The sequence below is a fragment of the Tachyglossus aculeatus genome, chromosome 23 (assembly GCF_015852505.1).
Source record: "Tachyglossus aculeatus isolate mTacAcu1 chromosome 23, mTacAcu1.pri, whole genome shotgun sequence".
NCBI classification, from domain to species: domain Eukaryota; kingdom Metazoa; phylum Chordata; class Mammalia; order Monotremata; family Tachyglossidae; genus Tachyglossus; species Tachyglossus aculeatus.
In genome coordinates, this window is record NC_052088.1 from 9,594,200 (window position 1) to 9,610,385 (window position 16,186).

The 16,186-nt window shown below is 51.3% G+C and overlaps 1 protein-coding gene across 1 annotated transcript in view; it reads left to right on the forward strand.

Moving 5' to 3' along the window:
* SLC30A5 (solute carrier family 30 member 5) overlaps positions 1-16,186 on the forward strand; it is a 50,943-nt gene that overhangs the window by 17,863 nt on the left and 16,894 nt on the right. Inside the window, exons 7-11 of the mRNA XM_038765793.1 lie at positions 2,713-2,789; positions 7,274-7,444; positions 9,292-9,580; positions 11,470-11,678; positions 15,783-15,940. Of these exons, the coding sequence (XP_038621721.1) occupies positions 2,713-2,789; positions 7,274-7,444; positions 9,292-9,580; positions 11,470-11,678; positions 15,783-15,940 (904 nt within the window). The remainder of the gene's footprint in view (positions 1-2,712; positions 2,790-7,273; positions 7,445-9,291; positions 9,581-11,469; positions 11,679-15,782; positions 15,941-16,186) is intronic.

Sequence of the window (16,186 nt, forward strand, 5' to 3'; positions counted from 1 at the left end):
CACACATTTCGAATTTTATTTTGTTAGTATGTTTGGTTTTGTTCTCTGTCTCCCCCTTTTAGACTGTGAGCCCACTGTTGGGTAGGGACTGTCTCTATATGTTGCCAATTTGTTCTTCCCAAGCGCTTAGTACAGTGCTCTGCACATAGTAAGCGCTCAATAAATACGATTGATGATGATGATGATTTCCCACCTGGAGTTCTGTCCACTCTCCTTTGTTGTCACTTGGGAAGAAGGGAATGGGAAAATTTAGGAGCCAGTCAAAAATAAACACGGGATGGACTTTTTCCGGCAAGACAACATCCCTTTTCATTCAGTCGTATTTATTGAGCGCTGACTGTGTGCAGAGCACTGTACTAAGCGCTTGGGAAGTCCAAGTTGGCAACATAGAGAGACGGTCCCTACCCAACAGCGGGCTCCCAGGCTAGAAGGGGGAGACAGACAACAAAACAAAGCATCTTCACAGAATAAAATAAACAGAATAAATATGTACCAGTAAAATAAATAGAGTAACAAATACGTACTGCGTATAAAACTCTAGAAAGAGGTGGAATGCTAAAAATAATAATAATAATTCAGAAGTCACGCCCACCTTGATTCTTTAATTCTAGGCACATAAGAGGCTTTTACCATCGCTGAGAATATTGGTTCTATTCCCTTTTTTATAGTCCGGTCGGTCTTCAAATTAGTCCTCTAGTCTGGAAGGGCCTTGTGGCCGGGGATCGTACATATACCAACGCTGTTGTATCAGACTATTATTATTATTATTATAATCTGGGCCTCAGTGACCTCATCTGTGGAATGGGGGTGAAGACTGTGAGCCCCCCGGGGGACAACCTGATCACCTTGTGACCTCCCCAGAGCTTAGAACGGTGCTTTGCACATAGTAAGTGCTTAACAAATACTATTATTACGGATATATGTTTGTACGTACTTATTACTCTATTTACTTATTTTATTTGTACATATTTATTCTATTTAGTTTGTTAATATGCTTTGTTCTCTGTCTCCCCCATCTAGACTGTGAGCCCGTTGTTGGGTAGGGACTGTCTCTATATGTTGCCAACTTGTACTTCTCAAGCGCTTAGTTCAGTGCTCTGCACCTAGTAAGCGCTCAATAAATACGATTGAATGAATGAATGAACTCTCCCAAGTGTTCAGTCCGGGGCTCCGCACTCAGCAAGTGCTCAATAAATTCCCTTGATCGAATCGATTCTGAAGTGCCCCCTTGCAGGACTTCCAGTCATCTTAGGAGCATCATCACCATCAGTGGTATTTATTGAGCGTCTACGAGGTGCAGGGCACAGTTTTGGAGGGTTCAGGCGACTTTCCCTGCCCACAGTGAGCTTAAGCCCGCGGCTTGGGGGCCGAAGAGGTGGGCGGCCCGTCTCTCGGGCACAATCTTCGGCCTCTGGTGTGGTGGGGAGGGGATGGAGGGCTTAACGTCCCCCTGAGTCCCCTTACTCAGTTTTTCGGGCCCCTGACTGGCCAAGTGGGTACTGAAGTAGCCACTTCTCTCCGGCTCGGTCAGAGATGTGCGTGGTGAGCACAACCTCCCTCTGACCCGATCAGGCGGGAGGACGGGGAGGCCGGTGACCCTTCCCCTTCGGGCGGGACTCATTCATTCATTCGTTCGATTGTATTTATTGAGCGCGTACTAAGCGCTTGGGAAGTCCAAGTTGGCAACATCTGGCGACGGTCCCTACCCAACAACGGGCTCCCAGTCTAGAAGGGGGAGACAGGCGACAAAACAAAGCCCGTGGACAGGTGTCAAGTCTGTTGGGTAGGGACCGTCTCTCTATGTTGCCAACTTGTCCTTCCCAAGCGCTTAGTACAGTGCCCTGCCCGCAGTAAGCACTCAATAAACACAATTGAATGAATTGAATAAGAATAAGTAGAAATAAAGCTAGATGCACATCGTTAACAAAATAAATAGTCAATATGGACAAGTAAAATAGAGTAATAAATCTGTACAAACAGATTTAGAAGCAGCGTGGCTCAGTGGCAAAGAGGCTTTGGAGTCAGAGGTCATGGGTTCAAATCCCGGCTCTGCCAGTTGTCAGCGGCGTGACTTTGGGCGAGGCGCTTAACTTCTCTGTGCCTCAGTTACCTCATCTTTAAAATGGGGATGAAGACTGTGAGCCCCCCGTGGGACAACCTGATCACCTTGTAACCTTCCCAGCGCGTAAAGAACAGTGCTTTGCACATAGCAAGCGCTTAATAAATGCCATTATTATTATTATTGTTGTTGCAAACATATATACAGGTGCTGTGGGGAGGGGGATGACTCCAGAGAGCTCAGACTTCCGGCGCTGTCGCTGCTGCCATCTTGTCGGTGGCACCCCAGGAGGGCTTTAACCGAAGCGAGGAGGACACCCCGCTCCGGCGCGAGAGCTGGTTTTCGGAATGCCATCCTCTCTTCCAAGTGGCACCGGAAAATCGGAATCCCACAAGATTCCCATTCATTCAGTCGTATTTATTGAGCGCTTACGGAGTGCAGAGCACGCCACGCTACCCACGCCAACCTTTGTACCGCCTGTCGGGTAGGGAGGCCTCTCCGGTGTTGAAAATGGGACGTCAATAATACCGTAAGCACGTGGTGGAGGCTGGAATCCCGGAACCAGGGACTTTCCCGCCCAGAGCCGGCCACGAGGGAGAGATGCCAAAATGCCCAGATCCCCCCACTGTGTTTTCCTTCACTCCTTTCCCCAGCCGAAGGGCACCACGACAGCGCCCTAACTCACCTTCTCTACACGGTCATCGCTTTCCTGGGCGTTGCAGACCACAAGGTACGTGCCCTTCTTCGTTACTATTCAGTCATATTTATTGAGCTTCCTTCCTCTCCCCCTCGTCCCCCTCTCCATCCCCCCCATCTTACCTCCTTCCCTTCCCCACAGCACCTGTATATATGTTTGTACATATTTATTACTCTATTTATTTATTTTATTTGTACATATCTATTCTATTTATTTTATTTTGTTAGTATGTTTGGTTTTGTTCTCTGTCTCCCCCTTTTAGACTGTGAGCCCACTGTTGGGTAGGGACTGTCTCTATATGTTGCCAATTTGTACTTTCCAAGCGCTTAGTACAGTGCTCTGCACATAGTAAGCGCTCAATAAGTACGATTGATGATGATGATTGAGCGCTTCCTGGGTGCGGAGCGCTGTACTAAGCGCTTGGGAAGTCCAAGTCGGCAACACCTAGAGATGGTCGCTACCCAACAACGGGCTCCCAATCTAGAAGGGGGATGAAACAAACCATGTGGACCGGTGTCAGGTCATCAGAATAAATAAAAATAAAGTTAGATGCACATTATTAACAAAATAAATAGAATAGTCAATATGGACAAGTAAAATAGAGTAATAAATCTGTACAAACATATGTGGGGAGGGGAAGGAGATGGGGAGGAGGAGAGAAAAATGGGGGCTCAGTCTGGGAGTTATTAGAGAAGCAGCGTGGCCTGGTGGGGAGAGCCCACGCCTGGGAGACAGAAGGACCTGGGTTCTAATCCCGGCTCTGCCACTCTGCTGTGCGACCTTGGGTGAGTCACCTCACTTCTCTGGGCCTCAGTCACCTCATCTGACAAATGGGGATTGAGACTGTGACGTGGGACGGGGACCGGGTCCAACCCGATTTGCTTGTATCCACCCCAGCGCTTAGTACAGTGCCTGGTACATAGCAAGTGCTTAACAGATGTCGTTATTATTATTACCGTTATCATCATCTTCCGGGCCTCTTTGTCCCTCATTTTCCGGGTCACGAATCCCACCTTTTGAGGAAGGCCTGCGCTCGCGTACTGCGTTGGCAAGAAATAGTGGGAGGCCTCTAATCATCAGGCTGATTTTTTTTTTCTTTTTATGGCATTTAAGCACTTACTATGTGCTAAGCACTGTACTAAGTGCTGGGTTAGAGAAGCAGCGTGGCTCAATGGAAAGAGCCCAGGCTTTGGAGTCAGAGGTCATGGGTTCAAATCCCGGCTCTGCCACTTGTCAGCTGTGTGACTTTGGGCAAGTCAGTTGAACTTCTCTGGGCCTCAGTTACCTCATCTGTAAAATGGGGATGAAGACTGTGAGCCCCCTTGGGACAACCTGATCACCTTGTAACCACCCCAGAGCTTAGAACAGTGTTTTGCACATAGTAAGTGCTTAATAAATGCCATTTTTAAAAAAAAGCTAATCAGGTTGGACACAGTCCCTGTCTCACCTGGGGCTCACCATCTTAATCCCCAATTTATAGATGGGGGAACTGAGGCCCAGAGAAGTGAAGGGACCTGCCCAAGATCATGCAGCAGACAAGTGCTTAGTACAGTGCTGTGCACACAGTAAGCGCTCAATAAATACGACTGAATGAAGTGGCAAAGCCCGGTTGGGAACCCAGGCCCTCTGACTCAGACCCCTGCTCTTTCCACTAGGCCATGCTGTTTCTGTAAACGCTCGCCGCTTTTTTGTTCTTTTTCAGAATAAAGCCATAATTATTCTGGGGCGTTATTGGTCCAGGAATGTATCGGTAGTTTGAGGACAGATTTACATCCCCGTAAGCAGCCCAGACATTGAATGATTTTGAAATGCTGATTCAAAAGAAAGGGTCTGCCTTCTTCCACTTAACGCCGAGCTCGATGGGGAGTTTCCTCTCGAGCCTGTCTTAACAATAATAATAATGGCATTTATTAAGCCCCCCGCCATCTTACCTCCTTCCCTTCCCCACAGCACCTGTATATATGTTTGTACATATTTATTACTCTATCTATTTATTTTACTTGTACATATCTATTCTATTTTATTTTGTTAGTATGTTTGGTTTTGTTCTCCGTCTCCCCCTTTTAGTCTGTGAGCCCACTGTTGGGTGGGGACTGTCTCTATATGTTGCCAACTTGTACTTCCCAAGCGCTTAGTACAGTGCTCTGCACACAGGAAGCGCTCAGTAAATACGATTGATTGATTGATTAAGCGCGTACTATGTGCCAAGCACTGTTCATTCATCCATTCAATCGTATTTATTGAGCGCTGACTGTGTGCAGAGCACTGTACTAAGCGCTTGGGAAGTCCAAATTGGCAACACCTAGAGACGGTCCCTACCCAACAGTGGGCTCACAGTCTAGAAGGGGGAGACAGACAACGAAACAAAACATATTAACAAAATAAAATAATTAGAATAAATATGTACAAATAAAATAGAGTAATAAATACATACAAGCATATATACATAAATACAGAGATCATTATTATTATTACCAGCGCTTAGAGCAGTTATGTTGCCAACTTGTACTTCCCAAGCGCTTAGTACAGTGCTCTGCACACAGTAAGCGCTCAATAAATACGATTGATGATGATGCTTAGAACAGGGCTTGGCACATAGTAAGGGCCAAACAAATACCATCATTATTACTGTAATTATTACCAGCCCTTAGAACAGTGCTTGGCACATAGTAAGCGCCTACCGTCTTCCTGGCCGCTTGCCAGGCAGCTAGCGGGGTAGGGTGGTTTTCTCCTTTTCTTTCATCGGTCGGGTCTTGGTCGCGTTCTTCAGCGGCCGTTGAAAACGGTTACGGGAAAACGGGTGTCAAAGGAAGGATTTTCCATGGAATCACAGGCCAGAAAGTCCTACTTTTCGGACTAGAGCGCTTCATCTAATCCCGCCACTTGTCAGCTATGTGACTTTGGGCAAGTCACTTAACTTCTCTGGGCCTCAGTTACCTCATCTGTAAAGTGGGGATGAAGACTGGGACAACTTGATCACCTTGTATTCCCCACCCCAGTGCGTTGAACAGTGCTTCGCACATAGTAAGCACTTAACAGATGCCATCATCATTATTATTATCTCGAAAAGGGTCTGAGGTCAGTCAGAGGAAATGCAGCGGGGATGGGGCGGTGCCTGTTCTTTCATGAGCAGACGGAGCCCTTTCCACCCAAAAAATCGCCCCTCCGGGCCCACCTGCCCAGGTGGGATTGGCCTGTGGAACGGCAGGCAGTGAGGTCAGCCGGTCAGTCGTACTTGCTGAGCGCTTACTACGTGCGGAACATAGTACAATATAGCAGACACACTGCCTGACCACGATGAGCTTACAGTCCAGAGGGGTAGACGGACGTTAATAGAAATAAAATAAAGACGTGGACATAGCTGTGGGGCTGGGAAAGGGGGTGAATAAAGGGAGCGAGTCGGGGCCGTGCAGAAGGACGCGGAAGAAAAAGACGCTCTCTCATTCACCCCTCACATCCAAGCCGTCACCAAAACCTGCCGGTCTCAGCTCCGCAACATTGCCAAGATCCGCCCTTTCCTCTCCATCCACACCGTTACCCTGCTCATTCAAGCTCTCATCCTATCCCGTCTGGACTACTGCATCAGCCTTCTCTCTGATCTCCCATCCTCGTGTCTCTCTCCACTTCAGTCCATACTTCATGCCGCTGCCCGGATTATCTTTGTCCAGAAACGCTCTGGGCATGTTACTCCCCTCCTCAAAAAATCTCCAGTGGCTACCAATCAATCTGCACATCAGGCAGAAACTCCTCACCCTGGGCTTCAAGGCTGTCCATTACCTCGCCCCCTCCTACCTCACCTCCCTTCTCTCCTTCTCCAGCCCAGCCCGCACCCTCCGCTCCTCCGCCGCTAATCTCCTCACCGTACCTCGTTCTCACCTGTCCCGCCATCGACCCCCGGCCCACGTCATCCCCGGGGCCTGGAATGCCCTCCCTCTGCCCATCCGCCAAGCTCGCTCTCTTCCTCCCTTCAAGGCCCTACTGAGAGCTCACCTCCTCCAGGAGGCCTTCCCAAACTGAGCCCCTTCCTTCCTCTCCCCCTCGCCCCCCTCTCCATCCCCCCCATCTTACCTCCTTCCCTTCCCCACAGCACCTGTATATATGTACATATGTTTGTACATATTTATTACTCGATTTATTTATTTATTTTACTTGTACATTTCTATCCTATTTATTTTATTCTGTTGGTATGTTTGGTTCTGTTCTCTGTCTCCCCCTTTTAGACTGTGAGCCCACTGTTGGGTAGGAACTGTCTCTGTATGTTGCCAATTTGTACTTCCCAAGCGCTTAGTACAGTGCTCTGCACATAGTAAGCGCTCAATAAATACGATGATGATGATAATGAAAAGAGGGCTTAGGGAAGCTTGGAGGAGACGAAGGCTTTGAAGGGAGGGGAGAGGAATTGTCGGATATGAGGAGGGGAGGAGGGAGAGGAAGGCGGTCCGTCATCGTGGCCGTGTCCCTCATCCCTCCAACCCACCCAGTCCTCTCTGTGAAGGCTTTGTCTCGATTTGTCTCAGGGCGGAGTCCTGCTGCTCGTGCTGGCCCTGGGTCTCAAGGTGGGCTTCCACGCGGCCTCCCGGAAGCTCTCCATCGACGTCGGAGGAGCCAAGCGCCTCCAGGCCTTGTCCCACCTGGTTTCCACGCTCCTCCTCTGCCCCTGGGTCATCGTCCTTTCAGCCACCACCGAGGTAACCGCCGGCGCCCGCCTGCCAGCCGGGACTCGCTCGTCAGTCGCTATTTACCGAGTCCTCACCGTGTGCAGGGAGCACCAAACTAAGCCCTTGGGGGAGCACAGTACAGCGCTAGCCACGGTCCCCGCCCATAACGAGCTCGCAGTCTAGAGGGGGGGACGGACGTTAATAGAAAGAAATAAAATCACGGGTGTGTACATAAGCGCCGTGGGGCTGGGAGCGGGGAATGAATCAAGGGAGCAAGTCAGGGCGACGCGGGAGTGGGAGTAGAGGACATGAGGGCTTAGCCCGGGAAGGCTCCTTGGAGGAGGCGGGCCTTCCGTGAGACTTCGAAGGGGGGCAGAGTAAGCGTCGGTCAGAAGTGAAGAGGCATGAGGTGGGCGAGAGGGCGGGGGTGAGATAGACAAGTGAGAAGGTCGGCGTTTGTAGTAAGAAAGTAGCGAGGTGAGTTAGGCGTTTATTAGGAGTATTTTAGCAGTCAGAGGGTGGAGGAAGGAGTGGCTCAGTGGAAAGAGCCCGGGCTTTGGAGTCAGAGGTCACGGGTTCAAATCCCGGCTCCGCCAATTGTCAGCTGTGTGACTCTGGGCAAGTCACTTCACTTCTCTGGGCCTCAGTTCCCTCATCTGTAAAATGGGGATTAGGACTGTGAGCCCCCAGTGGGACTACCTGATCACCTTGTAACCTTCCCAGCGCTTAGAACAGTTCTTTGCACATAGTAAGCGCTTAATAAATGCCATCATTATTATTATTATTATTTGGCAGCAACCGGAGAAATTAATTGAAGCAGCTCATTTGAAACCGCAGGGGTATTTGAGTGTTGTGTTCATAGATGGGTCAGTAGCATTTATTGAGCTCCTTCTCTGGGCAGAGCACCGTGTTATGAGAAGCAGCGTGGCTCAGTGGAAAGAGCCCGGCCTTTGGAGTCAGAGGCCGTGGGTTCGAAGCCCGGCTCCGCCGATTGTCAGCCGTGTGACCTCGGGCAAGTCACTTCTCCGGGCCTCAGTTCCGTCATCTGGAAAATGGGGATGAAGACTGTGAGCCCCTCGTGGGACAACCTGATCACCTTGTAACCTCCCCAGCAAGTGCTTTGCTTGCTTTGCACAGCGCTTTGCACATAGAACAGTGCTTTGCACGTAGTAAGCGCTTAATAAATGCCATCATTATTATTTTTGTTATTATCATTAATAATAATAATATTAATAAGCACTTGGGAGAGTGCCCTAAAGTTAGCAGGTATAATCCGTCCCCTCCGAGAGCTTAGTATTTAGAGGGGAAGGCAAGCCTTTAAATTACAGATAGAAGGAACATAACAGTGATGGTATTAACTGAGAGCTAAGTCTGTGTCATCATCATCATCAATCGTATTTATTGAGCGCTTACTATGTGCAGAGCACTGTACTAAGCGCTTGGGAAGTACAGATTGGCAACATATAGAGACAGTCCCTACCCAACAGTGGGCTCACAGTCTAAAAGTGTCATGCTCGCTGTCCCGTTCCCACCTGAGACTCGTATTCTAAAAGGGAGGGAGGGAGAACGGGCGTTTTATCGCCGTTTTACAAATGAGAAAACTGAGGCGCCGAGACGTGCTGGGCAGGGGCCGTCTCTATATGTTGCCAGCTTGTACTTCCCAAGCGCTTAGTACAGTGCCCTGCACACGGTAAGCGCTCAAGAAATGCGATCGATCGATTGATCCAAGGTCACACAGTGGGCGAGGGATAGAGGCGGATCTTTCCGATTCCCGGTCCCGGGCTCCTTTCCGCCAGGCCACGCTGCCTCCGGAGCTCTGTACGTGAACGCTACACGTTCCCACCCCGATCCGCCGCGCCGCGTGCCCTCTTCCGCAGAGCAAAGTGGAATGGTGGCCGTCGCTCGCCATGCCCTTCGCCACGGCCATCTTCTCGGTGGTGATCCTGGATTTCTACGTGGACTCCCTGTGCTCGGTCAAAATGGAGGCGTCCAGATGCGCCCGCTACGGGGCCTTCCTGGTGGTCCTCAGCGCCCTGCTCTTCGGGAACTTCTGGACCCACCCCATCACCGACCGGCTCCGGGCGATGAACAAGCCGGCCCACCGGGCCAGCACGGAGCACGTGCTGTCCGGAGGGGTGGTCGTCAGCGCCGTCTTCTTCATGCTGGGTAAGCTCCCTCTCGCGCACGGTCCGGCCGCCCCCCGGCCCCGCAGGGGTTCATTGTCGTATTTATTGAGCGCTTACCCTGTGCAGAGCGCCGGGCGAACCGCTTGCTTCTCAGAGGACTTGCCCAAGTCCCGGGGGACCGGACCAGCCGGGTTGAGTCTTTGAGGCGCAGTTAGCTGTTGGTGTTGATGACGGCATTTATTAAGCGCCTACTATGTGCAAAGCACCGTTCTAAGCGCTGGGGAGGTTACACGGTGATCGGGTTGTCCCACACGGGGGGCTCACAATCTTCATCCCCATTTTACAGAAGAGGGAACTGAGGCCCAGAGAAGTGAAGTGACGTGCCCAAAGTCACACAGCTGACAATAGGCGGTTGATGGTGGCATTTATTAAGCGCCTGCTATGTGCGAAGCACCGTTCTAAGCGCTGGGGAGGTTACACGGTGATCAGATTGTCCCACGGGGGGCTCACTGTCTTCATCCCCATTTTACAGATGAGGCCCAGAGAAGTGAAGTGACTTGGCCAAAGTCACACAGCTGACAATTGGCGGAGCCAGGGTTACTCTTTGCTTCTCTGGGCCTCACTTTGCTTCTCTGGGCCTCATTCATTCATATTTATTGAGCGCTTTCTGTGTGCAGAGCACTGTACTAAGCACTTGGGAAGTACAGTTCGGCAACGGATAGAGACGGTCCCTACCCAACAATGGGGTCCCAGTCTAGAAGAATACAGCTCATCTCCTCAATCTTCTTGACCGTAAGCTTCATTCATTCATTCAATTGTATTTATTGAGCGCTTACTGTGTGCAGAGCACTGTACTAAGCGCTTGGGAAGTACAAGTTGGCAACACATAGAGACGGTCCCTACCCAACAGTGGGCTTACAGTCTAGAAGCAGCATGGCTCAGTGGAAAGAGCCCGGGCTTTGGAGTCATTCATTCATACATTCAATCGTATTTATTGAGCACTTACTATGTGCAGAGCACTGTACTAAGCGCTTGGGAAGTACAAGTTGGCAATATATAGAGACGGTCCTTACACAACAGTGGGCTCCCGGTCTAGAAGCAGCATGGCTCAGTGGAAAGAGCCCGGGCTTTGGAGTCATTCATTCGTACATTCAATCGTATTTATCTTTTAGACTGTGAGCCCACTGTTGGGTAGGGACTGTCTCTATATGTTGCCAACTTGTACTTCCCAAGCGCTTAGTACAGTGCTCTGCACACAGTAAGCGCTCAATAAATATGATTGACTGATTGATTGAGCGCTTACTGTGTGCAGAGCACTGGACTCAGCGCTTGGGAAGTACAAGTTGGCAACAAGGGACAGAGGTAATGGGTTCAAATCCCGGCTCCACCACTTGTCAGCTGTGTGACTTTGGGCAAGTCACTTCTCTGGGCCTCAGTTCCCTCATCTGCAAAATGGGGATTAAGACCGTGAGCCCCCCCGTGGGACAGCCTGATCACCTTGTAACCTCCCCAGCGCTTAGAACAGTTATTTGCACATAGTAAGCGCTTAATAAATGCCATTATTATTATCATTAGTAGTATTAGAAGGGGAAAGCAGACAACAAAACATGTCGACAGGTGTCAAAGTCGTCAGAACAAATAGAATCATCATCAAGGCCCGCGGCCGCTGCCCTCCAGGAGCTTCCAATCAAGTGGTTAGAACAGTGCCAGCGCTTAATCAGTGCCGTCATTTTTCTTGTTATTAAAAGTGGTGGCGGGGGGAGACTGGCCAAATTTTCTCCCAGAGAGTGTGGGAGGAGGAAGAAGATCCCGGGTGGGTCGGGATGACCCGATTATTTCATAAGCCGTGTCGTCTAGCAGCGTCGAAGCGGGGAGGTAAGCCCCGGTTCCGTCGGACTATCCGTCCTCCGATTCTCCTTTCCCCGGCAGCGGCCAACATCCTCTCCTCCCCGGCCAAGAAGGGGCAGAAGGGCACCCTGGTGGGCTACTCCCCCGAAGGGACGCCGCTCTACAGCTTCATGGGGGACGCCCTGCAGCACGGCTCCCACTCCGTCCCCCGCTTCATCAAGGAGTCCCTGAAGCAGATCCTGGAGGAGAGCGACTCCAGGCAGATCTTCTACTTCCTCTGCCTCAACCTGGTAAGGCCGCCTTCTCCGCTTTTAGCGGGAATTCCGGGGGAGAGGAAGTGGTGTCTCCCCCTTTTAGACTGTGAGCCTACTGTTGGGTAGGGACCGTCTCTATGTGTTGCCAACTTGGGCTTCCCAAGCGCTTAGTACAGTGCTCTGCACACAGTAAGCGCTCAATAAATGCCATTGATGATGAGGAGGAGGAGGAGGAGGAGTGATAAGGGAGTCCAACGGGTGCGCGTCCCGTGTTAAGAGCTCAGGGGATGGAAGAGACGCCTGGCCCCGGCCCGAAGGAAACCGATACTGCAATAGCAATAATAATAATAATGGTATTTGTTAAGCGCTTGCCATGTGCAAAGCACTGTTCTAAGCACTGGGGAGGTTACAAGGCCATCAGGTTGTCCCACGGGGGGCTCACAGTCTTCATCCCCATTTTCCAGCTGAGGGAACTGAGGCCCAGAGACTTGCCCAAAGTCACACAGCTGACAATTGGCGGAGTCGGGATTTAATAATAATGATGATGGCATTTATTAAGCGCTTACTATGTGCAAAGCACCGTTCTAAGCGCTGGGGAGGTTACAAGGTGATCAGGTTGTCCCACGGGGGGCTCACAGTATTGATCCCCATTTTCCAGATGAGGTAACTGAGGCCCAGAGAAGTTAAGTGGCTTGCCCAGGGTCACACACTGAGCCATTCCGATTCGAACCCAATGACCTCTGACTCCTCTGACTCTTTCAATCAATCAATTGTATTTATTGAGCGCTTACTGTGTGCAGAGCACTGTACTAAGCGCTTGGGAGGTACAAGTTGGCAACATATAGAGACGGTCCCTACCCAACAGTGGGCTCACAGTCTAGAAGGGGGAGACAGAGAACAAAACCAAACATACTAACAAAATAAAATAAATAGAATAGATATGTAAAAGTAAAATAAATAAATACAGTAATAAATATGTACAAACATATACACATATATACAGGTGCTGTGGCGAAGGAGGTAAGATGGGGGGATGGAGAGGGGGACGAGGGGGAGAGGAAGGAAGGGGCTCAGTCTGGGAAGGCCTCCTGGAGGAGGTGAGCTCTCAGTAGGGCCTTGAAGGGAGGAAGAGAGCTAGCTTGGCGGATGGGCAGAGGGAGGGCATTCCAGGCCCGGGGGATGACGTGGGCTGGGGGGTCACTTCTAGTAATAATTACGGTACTTGTTAAGCGCTTTGTATGTGCCAAGCACCGTCCTGAGCGCTGGGCTAGGTACAGATCACTCAGGTGGACACAGCCCCCTTCCCACAAGGGGCTCACACTCTTAAGCCCCATTTTACAGATGAGGGAACTGAGGCCCAGAGAAGTAAAGTGACTGGCCCAGGGTCACGTAGCGGACGTGATGGAGCCGAGATCAGAACCCAAGTCCATCCGACGCCCGGGCTCTATCCACCGAGGCACGCTGTATCTAGGATGTCCAGCGTATGTTCTTTATCCTAATGCATCTCGTCAATCAATCGTATTTATTGAGCGCTGACTGTGTGCAGAGCACTGTACTAAGCGCTTGGGAAGTACAAGTCGGCAACACATAGAGACAGTCCCTACCCAACAGCGGGCTCACAGTCTAGAAGGGGGAGACAGAGAACAAAACCAAACATACTAACAAAATAAAATAGACTAGATATGTACAAGTAAGATAAATAAATAAATAGAGTAATAAATATGTACAAACATGCAGTGCTGGCGTACGCTACCCTCGATTTATGCGCACACCAAGAGATGCTGCTGAGAGGCAGTTTCATCCTTGTTATTATTATTAGCAATAATAATAATAATAAAGGTATTTGTTCAGCACTTGCTAGGTGCCGAACACCGTACTAAGCTCCGGGGCGGATAGAGCATCATTGGGTCCACTTGGGGCTCACAGTCCGAACCGGGATTGAATCCCCATTTTGCAGATGAGGGAACTGAGGCCCAGAGGGGCGAAGTGACTTAGTCAAGGTCACACCGCAGGCAGGAACGTGGCAGAGCCCGGGATTAGAACCCAGGTCCAGGCCCAGGCTCTTTCCACCAGGCCGTGCTTCTTCCATGACTTAGGGCCCCGGATCTCGAGGTTGGTCCTCCCCGCCCCCCCATGAAAATCAGTGAGGAAACGAAAACCAGGAAACGACACCCCTCCTGGGTGGCAGGAGGACAAGGAGGAGAGGTCAGCAGGTGCCACCTGTCCCCCTGGCAGTCCCGCCTTCCTAAAAGCCCTCCGATCTGGACCGCCATTTCTCACGGGACCATGTTCCAGAGGCACGGAGCACCAGGCCGACCTTCAGTTTAGTCGGAAACGATGCCACCCGAACTTCAGGGAGCCTCGTCGCCGGCCCGCCACCTCCGTGCTCGTCTCCCTGCCCCTTCCAGGGTTGGCAGGGACGTGGGCGGCGGAGACGGAGGGTGCGCCACAGCCCCGTGGTCCCGTTCGGGTGACTTCCGAGTCGTACATCGGGGCAGGGGTGGTCACGCTATTCGATCAAGGGGATTCGTTGAGTGCTTATCGTGTGCAGAGCACTGTTCTGACCCCCCTCGGAGAGTACAGTACAACTGAGTCGGGAGACAACGATTTCTGCCCTCGAGGAGTCCAGAGGACACAGGTGGCACAGACAGAGGAGGATTCAGGAGGGAAGGCAGGTGGATTTTTCTTGTCTTAGGCCATCGAGTCCTCTCCGACTGATAGCGACTCTCCCAGAGCACCCCACTTCCATCTGCAGTCGTCCTGACAGTGTATCTGTAGAGTTTTCCTGGTAAAAATCCGGACGTGGTCTACCATCGCCTCCTTCCGCGCAGTAAACTTGGGTCTCCGCCCCCAATCAATCAATCAATCAATCGTATTTCCAGCTTTCTCCCGTGTCGCCGCTGCCCAGCACGGGGAGTTTTGATTGTAGCAGATGGCCTTCCGCTCTCTAGCCCAAGCTAGGAAAGGGATGGACAGGCCTCTGCTTGACTCTCCCTCCCGTAGTCAAGATCGGGAGAGGACTGGAATCTCCCCAGGTACGACCCTGAGATGGATTTTTAGTGGTGGGGGGGGGAAAAGTCAGTGTTATTCTCCCAACACACAGACGAATACTTGCCCGGGGAAGGTACTTCTTGTCAAATCCGCCCTTTCCTCTCCATCCCAACCGCTACCCTGCTCATTCAAGCTCTCATCGTATCCCGTCTGGACTACTGTACCAGCCTTCTCTCTGATCTCCCATCCTCGTGTCTCTCCCCACTTCAATCCATACTTCATGCTGCTGCCCGGATTATCTTTGTCCAGAAACGCTCTGGGCATATTACTCCCCTCCTCAAAAATCTCCAGTGGCTACCAATCAATCCGCGCATCAGGCAGAAACTCCTCACCCTGGGCTTCAAGGCTGTCCATCCCCTTGCCCCCTCCTCCCTCACCTCCCTTCTCTCCTTCTCCAGCCCAGCCCGCACCCTCCGCTCCTCTGCCGCTAACCTCCTCACCGTACCTCGTTCTCGCCTGTCCCGCCGTCGACCCCCGGCCCACGTCATCCCCTGGGCCTGGAATGCCCTCCCTCTACCCATCCGTCAAACTAGCTCTCTTCCTCCCTTCAAGGCCCTCCTGAGAGCTCACCTCCTCCAGGAGGCCTTCCCAGACTGAGCCCCTTCCTTCCTCTCCCCCTCCTCCCCCTCTCCATCCCCCCATCTTACCTCCTTCCCTTCCCCACAGCACCTGTATATATGTATATATGTTTGTACGTATTTATTACTCTATTTATTTTACTAGTACATATCTATTCTATTTATTTTATTTTGTTAGTATGTTTGGTTTTGTTCTCTGTTTCCCCCTTTTAGACTGTGAGCCCACTGATGGGTAGGGACTGTCTCTATATGCTGCCAACTTGTACTTCCCAAGCACTTAGTACAGTGCTCTGCACACAGTAAGCGCTCAATAAATGCGATTGATGATGATGATGAAATCTTGGACTTTTCGGTCCAAAGAGGTTTAAGGCGGAGACTTCAAGTCCCCGCCCACGAGCAAAGCCGTTGGCGTCAGTGGATTCGAGGGTCAGGGCCCGGGTTTCAGCGGGGGCCGGGCGCGTCCCCCTGTCCCACCCCCCCAGTGAAAGGCGGATGGATGTGTCCCGCTCAGGTTTTCACCTTCGTGGAGCTCTTCTACGGGGTCCTGACCAATAGCCTGGGCCTCATCTCGGACGGCTTCCACATGCTCTTCGACTGCTCGGCGCTGGTCATGGGACTTTTCGCGGCCCTGATGAGCCGGTGGAAAGCTACGCGCATTTTCTCCTATGGGTAAGTGCACCGCCTTCCCGGGGGCCCCACTCGAGCGGCCGGCCCATCCACTGCGGCAGAAGCCGGGCTCTCGTAACGTCCGGCCGATCAGTCGGTCAGTTGCGTGTATTAATAGTGATGGTATTTGTTGAGCGCTTACTATGTGCCAATCACTGCTCTAAGCACTGGGAGGGGCTACAGTCTTCTACAGTCTTCTAGCCTGTGAGCCAGTTGTTGGGTAGGGACCGTCCCTATCCGTTGCCGAAT